Source organism: Rhinopithecus bieti, unplaced genomic scaffold (assembly GCF_001698545.2).
Source record: "Rhinopithecus bieti isolate Rb0 unplaced genomic scaffold, ASM169854v2 scaffold_11938, whole genome shotgun sequence".
NCBI classification, from domain to species: Eukaryota; Metazoa; Chordata; class Mammalia; order Primates; family Cercopithecidae; genus Rhinopithecus; species Rhinopithecus bieti.
The window spans coordinates 640,843-648,897 of NW_016806961.1; the positions used below are offsets into that span (position 1 = coordinate 640,843).

General features: G+C 45.0%; 1 protein-coding gene across 1 annotated transcript in view; it reads left to right on the forward strand.

The window, feature by feature from the left end:
- Nucleotides 1–8,055, forward strand: part of CIT (citron rho-interacting serine/threonine kinase) — a 203,630-nt gene that overhangs the window by 179,919 nt on the left and 15,656 nt on the right. Inside the window, exons 39-42 of the mRNA XM_017879082.1 lie at nucleotides 1,121–1,260; nucleotides 4,960–5,052; nucleotides 7,370–7,478; nucleotides 7,575–7,735. Coding sequence (XP_017734571.1) covers nucleotides 1,121–1,260; nucleotides 4,960–5,052; nucleotides 7,370–7,478; nucleotides 7,575–7,735 — 503 coding nt within the window. The remainder of the gene's footprint in view (nucleotides 1–1,120; nucleotides 1,261–4,959; nucleotides 5,053–7,369; nucleotides 7,479–7,574; nucleotides 7,736–8,055) is intronic.

An 8,055-nucleotide genomic window follows, 5' to 3' on the forward strand; every position in this document is an offset into this window, starting at 1 on the left:
TGAAAGGTACAGAGAGTTCCCATATACCCCCATTCTCATACATGCATAGCCTCCCCCACTACCAACATCCCCCACCAGAGTGACACGTTTGTTACAGTCAGTGAACCTACATTGACACGTTGACACTGACACATCGTTGTCACCCCAAGCCTATGGTTTACATTAGAGTTCTCTCTTGGTGGTATACGTTCTGTTGGTTTTGAAAAATGTATAATGACATGTATCCACATGTAGAGTATCATATAGAATAGTTTCACATACTATAATTTTTGCATTTAGGAAATTTACCCTTACTATAATACACGTATCCACTATGCTGCCCATAGTTGGATTTTACTCGTGGCTTCTATAATGTCCCAGAATTTGTATTGCATTTAATCATGCCTCTCTAGTCTCCTTTAATCTGGAACAGTTCCTCAGCCTTTTGTCTCTCCTGACATCCACAAATTTGGATAGTCTAAGCCTGTTTTTTCATAGAATGCCCCCTCATTCCTCCCTCACACATTCTTTCTTTACTTTCCTGGGGAGCATGTTTGAAAGTACAGTTCACATTCTCCAATTTTATGTCTGCAGAATTCCACCCTCTTCAGAATCTTGACTAAAAGGCCAAATGTTTTTGTCTTAGATTTAAATCATGGACCTGGGCCAGGCACGGTGGCTCACACCTGTAATCCCAGCACTTTGGGAGGCTGAGGCAGGTGGATCACAAGGTCAAGAGTTCGAGACCAGCCTGACCAACGTGGTGAAACCCCATCGCTACTAAAAATACAAAAAAAAAAAAAAAAATTAGCCCAATGTGGTGGCACGCGCCTGTAATCCCAGCTACTCAGGAGGCTGAGGCAGGAGAATCGCTTGAACCCGGGAGGCACAGGTTGTAGTGAGCCGAGATCGCACCATTGCACTCCAGTGTGGGCAACAGAGCAAGACTCTGTCTCAAAAATTAAAAATAAATAAATAAATAAATCATGGACCTAAAATGTGTTTATAGGGATTTGTGGAAAACTCAGATCATCTGTGTGGCCTCTTGTGACTATTACTTGTGACTAGAACTAGAACCACCATCCCGTACCTTTACTTAACGGCTTCACACTGACGAGAGGTTGTTCCTTTTCCCGTTCAGGAGAAGAGCGGGCACTGTGCCTTGTGGATGTGAAGAAAGTAAAACAGTCCCTGGCGCAGTCCCACCTGCCTGCCCAGCCCGACATCTCACCCAACATTTTTGAAGCTGTCAAGGGCTGCCACTTGTTTGGGGCTGGCAAGGTAAGCTCCCCTCAGAGTCTCAGCTGGTGGAATGTTCTGGAAATTGGCACTACCTCTCTTCCCACAGAGCTCATTGATTTGACCTTCAAGATAGTGTCAACTTAACAAACAGAGAGGGGCTCTCTAAAAGAAAAGAGATTGATTTGGGAACAGGGCTTTGCAATGGGAATACACATGCCATTGTAAACTATGTGGGTATCTAGGGAGATAAAGGAAGACAGAGGTTTGTAAGTGAGGATTCCATAATCTTTTTGAAATAATTATCCTTGGCTCCAAAGATTAATAACAAGACTGATGCTTGTCTGAGGCTGGACAGGTAGTCACTGGACAGATGTCCTTGCAGAAGTATTTTTTGTGTAAGATTGCAGTGGCCTGGCGGGGCGCGGTGGCTCATGCTTGTAATCCTAGCACTTTGGGAGGCTGAGGCAGGCGGATCACTTGAGGTCAGGAGTTCAAGACTATCCTGGCCAACATGGTGAAACCCAGTCTCTACTAAAAATACAAAAATTAGCCAGGCATGGTGGCACGTGCCTGTAATCCTAGCTACTCGGGAGGCTAAAGGAGGAGAATGACTTGAACCCAGGAGGTGGAGGTTGTAGTGAGCCGAGAGCATACAACTGCACTCCAGCCTGGCGGCAGAGGAAAAAAAAAAAAAGATTGCAATGGCCTTTGTGGTTTTTGTCGAGTCTCTTTTTTATCAGGTATACAAGTGTGAGAACCCTCTCTTCATGGCCTCCTCCTGGTCTAATGTCAGGGTTTTCTTGACATTGGTGACTCCATTTCGATTTTGACAACGTTCACAATTGTACATCCTCAAACTAGGTTAAATTTCTTTTGCCTTCTTTAGGCACGTGAAATAATTTGTGTAGCCATGAAATTTGTACAAGTTTTGAATCTAAAATGAATGAGAGCAAAATGGGAATAAAATTAACAAAACTAGAAGGATGATCCATAATTTAAAAATAAGTGTGTGTGCATGTGCATGTGTGTGTCTGCTGTGTCTGTGAGTGAGAGAGAGATGAACCTTAAGAAAAACTAACATGGATCTCTATGTCTGAACTCAATGAAAGTATGTTTCATTGCTAGAAATTTAAAAATTCAAAATTCATGACATTTACCTAACAATCGGTTCATGAGAACTCAAGTTAATTAATTTGTAGCTTCTGGCATATTGAAAAGTGGCACATAAAATACCTTTGTTTGCTTCTTTAATCAAAAAGTCAAAAAATAACAGATGCTGGTGAGGTTGTGGAGAAAAAGGAACACTTATACGTTATTGGTGGGAGTGTAAATTAGTTCAACCACTGTGGAAGACAGTGTGGTGATTCCTCAAAAACCTAAAACCAGAAATACCTTTCAACCCATCAATCCCATTACTGGGTATATACCCAAAGGAATATAAATCATTCTGTTATAAAGTCACATGCATGCGTATGTTGATTACAGCCTACTCATAATAGCAAAGACAGGGAATCAACCTAAATGCCCATCGGTGATAGAATGGATAAAGAAAACGCGGTACATATATGCCATGGAATACTATGCAGCCATAAAAAAGAATGAGATCATGTCCTTTGCAGGAACATGGATGGAGCTGTAGGCCATTATCCTTAGCAAACTAACACAGGAACAGAAGATCAAATACCGCATGTTTTCACTTATAAGTGGGAGATGAATGATGAGAACACATGGACATATAGAAGGTCACAAAACACACTGGGGCCCCTCAGAGGGTGAAGGGTGGGATGAGGGAGGGGATCGGGAAAAATGGCTAATGGATACCAGGCTTAATACGTGGGTGATGAAATAACCTGTACAACAAACCCCCATGCCATGAGTTTATTGAGACAACAAACCTACACATGTGCACCTGAACTAAGTAGAAAATAATAAAAAAGAGTATTTGCGGTACATGTATAACTTTAATGAAGTCTGAATCAGGTGTTTATAGACCCCCTGAGGCTACTGGCATTCTGCTGTTGAAAACCATTGCGTTTTGCCCTTCAGAAGACAGCACAAATGCACATTTGTTCATTCAGTTGCTGGATCAACTTTTTTTTTTTTTTTTTTTTTTTTTGACACAGAGTCTTGCTCTGTTACCCAGGCTGGAGCACAGCGGTGCGATCTCGGCTCACTGTAGCCTCCACCTCCTGGCTTTAAGCAATTCTCCCCCCTCAGCCTCCCAAGTAGCTGGGACTACAGGTGCGCACCATCATGGCAGGCCAATTTTTGTATTTTTAGTAGAGATGGGGTTTCACCATGTTGGCCAGGCTAGTCTTGAACTCCTGGCCTCAAGTGATCCACCCACTGCGGTCTCCCAAAGTGTTGGGATTACAGGCATGAGCCACTGCACCTGGCCAAAAATTTGTTGTTGTTGTTGTTTTTTTTTTTTTTTTTGAGACAGAGTCTCACTCTGTCGCCCAGGCTGGAGCGCAGTGATGTGATCTTGGCTCACTGCAACCTCTGCCTCCCGGGTTCAAGTGATTCTCCTGCCTCAGCCTCCCGAGTAACTGGGATTACAGGTGTGCGCCACCATGCCCAGCTAATAAAAATTTGTTTTTTAAATTAGAAATTATTTTCATTCTAATATCTGAACTGTTCAAAAAATGTATGGAATATATATGTAAACCATAAAGCCTAATAATGTCATAAGCATCCACACACTCACTACCCAGTCCAAGAAATAGAACATTGCTAACAATTTCCCTTTTCCTGTGTATTCCTCCCTTATCCCGGCCCATCTTCATTCACCCACTGTACCAGCTGCTGACCTTATGCCAGGACTGATTTGAGCAGTCAGCCTCATTTGGTGAATGATAAACTTCTGGTTGTAGCAGGAGAAGTAAAAGGGTTTCAGCTGTTCTAGAAAAAGAGCGTTTTGATGTAGAACTCTGCACATGTATGAGTTCTTAGCTAAGAACTTTTCCCTTTGGATTGAAATTTTCTCTAAATTTGGGCGGGGTGTGGTGGCTCACACTTGTAATCCCAGCACTTTGGGAGGCTGAGGCAGGTGGATCATTTGAGACCAGGAGTTCGAGACCAGCCTGGCTAACATGGTGAAACCCCATCTGTACTAAAAATACAAAAATCAGCCAGGCATGGTGGTGCGCGCCTGTAGTCCCAGCTACTTGGCAGGCTGAGGTGGCAGAATCGCTTGAAGCCGGGAGGTGGAGGCTGCAGTGAGCTGAGATCACACCACTGCACTCCAGCCTGGGTGACAGAGTGAGACTCTGTCTCAAAAAAAAGAAATGTTCTCTAAATTCGTTTAGCACCTATCCCCTCTCTCATTCTGTCTCCTCCCCATCCCCACAAGGTGAGTTTGTCAAAAGATTCGGTCTCTAGCAGAAGGCACATGGGTGGGAAAGGTGTGTGGTGTCAGCTGCTTCCCTGAGGCCTTCTCTGGATCCCAGGTAAAAGCCTTGGTTCTCGACCAGGGGTAATTCTGCCTTACCAGGGGACATTTGGTAATGGCTCGAGATGTTTTTGATTGTCACAGATAGAAGTGCTGCGGGCATTTAGTGGATCAAGGCCAGGGATACTGCTCATATCCTGCAATGCGCAGGACAGCCCTCCCCCCACCACACAGAATGATCTGGTCTGAATCATCAATAGCACGGAGCTTGAGAGCTTTTCCTAGTTTTGCCCCACAGCTGTTTTCACACTGGTGACAGTCTTTTTCTTTTCTTGGTTGCTTTTCAGATTGAGAACGGGCTCTGCATCTGTGCAGCCATGCCCAGCAAAGTCGTCATTCTCCGCTACAACGAAAACCTCAGCAAATACTGCATTCGGAAAGTAAGTCACGGGCCTTACCATGGTTGAACGTGGGAAAGCCAGTCCTGCCCTCTCAGCGAGCCAGTGTGGAAAGTGCACTGTCTTGGGACACAACCTGTACCGGGTTCTTTCCACCCTGCAGGCCTTCAGCCTGCGGTGACCTCTATCGTGAGCGAGATCCTTCCTTTGTGGAGGATCCTCCAGGGCCACTAGTAGCTGCGGTTTCCCTCCTCGCTTTTCTCCTCCCATTTGCGAACTGCCTCCGCATTGAGCGCGATGAATTCAGCCTTTTGTTAGAACAGAAAGTTGACTGATAGGAAAAAACAGTGGGGAAAAAAAGGGGGCACTTTCCAAGACGCTAGCAGTCCCAGGTAGCACCTTTCAGAATCTTTCTCAAATTCTAGAAGTTTCTATTAATATAACCTTCTGGACTAACCAGTGCTAGCACTATTTTGGTATATAATTAGGGAGCTGCTTCTCCTTGGAGCAGAGTGAGTTGTGATGATGACTGCAGTGTGGACGAGATGTGTGTTAGATCCTTAAATCTGCCTGGCTTCTGGAGAATGCTGTCTGATGTCCCTACCTACTAGTGTCCCACTGCTTCTAAGCCTGATATATTTCTGGTGCTTTCATGATTAGTTTCAAAAATGAAATGAGGCCGGGCACGGTGGCTTACACCTATAATCCTAGCACTTTGGGAGGCCAAGGAGGGCAGATCACTTGAGTTAGGAGTTTGAGACCGGCCTGGCCAACATGGTGAAACTGCATCTCTACTCAAAATACAAAAATTAGCTGGGCGTGGTGGCGGGTGCTTGTTATCCCAGCTACTTGGGAGGCAGAGGCAGGAGAATTGCATGAACCTGGGAGGTGAAAGTTGCAGTGAACCCAGATTGTGCCATTGCACTCCAGCCTGGGCAGCAGAGCAAGACTCCATCTCAAAAAAAAAAAAAAAAAAAAATGGAAATGAAGGGTGAATAATATATAAGGGTCTTTACCTGTTAGAGAAACTGTTCCGTTCTGGGCAGGTGGTGTTAGTTTAGTTTGTGTGTTTGCTGAGTGCCCACCCTATCAGGGACTGAATGGCTGTTTTACAAGCACCTTTCCCCACAGTTCGGAAAAGCAGGGATAGTTATTCCCAATTTTCAGGGAAGACAACTGAAGCTGGCAGAAGATCCTCAGTTACAAAGTTGAGACCAAAACTGACATTTGATTTTGTTTTTCTACCATTTCACTATATCATGCTTCCTCAAAGTTTTCCTATACTTAGTAGGTGACCAAGAAATACTCAGTGATGATGATAATGCTCACTAAATTCTGAGAAATCATTGCTACTTTATGATTCCTGGCCACACGTTTTGAATAGGTATGTCTAGTTTTTTGATGACATTAGGATTGGCCTAAAAACAACTAAAAATAATCAGGAAGCAGATAATTAACATGTCAATAATGATGATCATGATGATGACTGCATAGGTAATATAGGTTCGAACTAGAAACTTAGAAGCTAGCAAAAAGAAGGAAACCCAAACTATTGCTGTTGACCACCACTGTTAATAATTGGTGTATTTTTCCTGTCTTTTTTTTCCTTCTGATAAGAATGTTGTATTGTTCAAGTTCTGTCTCTTCATTGGAATGCTGTTTCTTTCTTTTTTTTTTTTTTCTTTCTTTTTTTGAGACGGGGTTTTGCTCTTGTCACCCAGGCTGTAGTGCAATGGCACGATCTCAGCCCACTGCATCCTCTGCCTCCCAGGTTTGAGTGATTCTCCTGCCTCGGCCTCCTGAGTAGCTGGGATCACAGTCGTGCACCACCACTCCTGACCTTAGGTGATCCACCCGCCTCAGCCTCCCAAAGTGCTGGGATTACAGGTGTGAGCCACTGTGCCCAGCCTGGAATGGTGTTTCTGACCCTGCCTTTTTCTGGCTGCAGTTTGACCTTATTTTCTTGGTTTTGGGTTGCGTGGAACAATAGGAAGAGATAACAAATGGATCACTGTTCATCCTGAGAGGCATGAAAGGTGAATGGGGCGTGTGCAGTGGCTCACGCTTATAATTCTAATGCTTTGGGAGGCTGAGGTGGGAGGATTGCTTGAGCCCAGGAGTTTGAGGCTACAGTGAGCTATGATCGCACCACTGCACTCTAACCTAGGCGACAGAGCGAGACCTTGTCTCCAAAAAAAAAAAAAAAAAAGATGAATGACTTTCTGTGACAACGTGAACAAGCTTGGCGACAATGTTCTCCAGGGCTTGGCTAGATGCTGTAGGCAGAAGCAGAACAGCTGTGGACCTTGGCTGCCCTGTGTTACCTCTCACATCCTTCTCTTCTACTCTCATGTCTCAGGAGATAGAGACCTCAGAGCCTTGCAGCTGTATCCACTTCACCAATTACAGTATCCTCATTGGAACCAATAAATTCTACGAAATCGACATGAAGCAGTACACGCTGGAGGGTAGGGCCCGCCTTCTCTTTCCCACCCACCCGTGGCTCAGGCCGCACTGAGACTCAGAACTCATTCCTGAAGCCCGCTTCTCGCCTGCCTTTACAGAATTCCTGGATAAGAATGACCATTCCTTGGCACCTGCTGTGTTTGCCGCCTCTTCCAACAGCTTCCCTGTCTCGATCGTGCAGGTGAACAGTGCAGGGCAGCGAGAGGAGTACTTGCTGTGTTTCCACGGTGAGTCGTGGCTGTGCCCGCTGCCCTTTTGGGTCCTCATGGACACTAGGGACCCATGAGTGGTTGGAAGAGGATATGTGGAGCTCTGGGGCAGGATAGGTCTGACTGGGGGTACAGAGACTGTCCTTCTAGAACCACCAGGTCCCCTTGGGGAGTCTCCTCTCCACCACCAGATACTAGCGTGGTCTAACTCTATCACATTCTCTCCAAAGAGCAGGCAGTTTTTTCCTCGTCCATCCCTTGCTCTTTCTTTCTCTCCCTTTTCTCTTCCTCTGTCCTCATTTCATACCCCCTCCCCTCCCATCCTTCCATTTGTCTTTTTCTTTGTTTACTTCTTTCTTTTCTTTCTTTC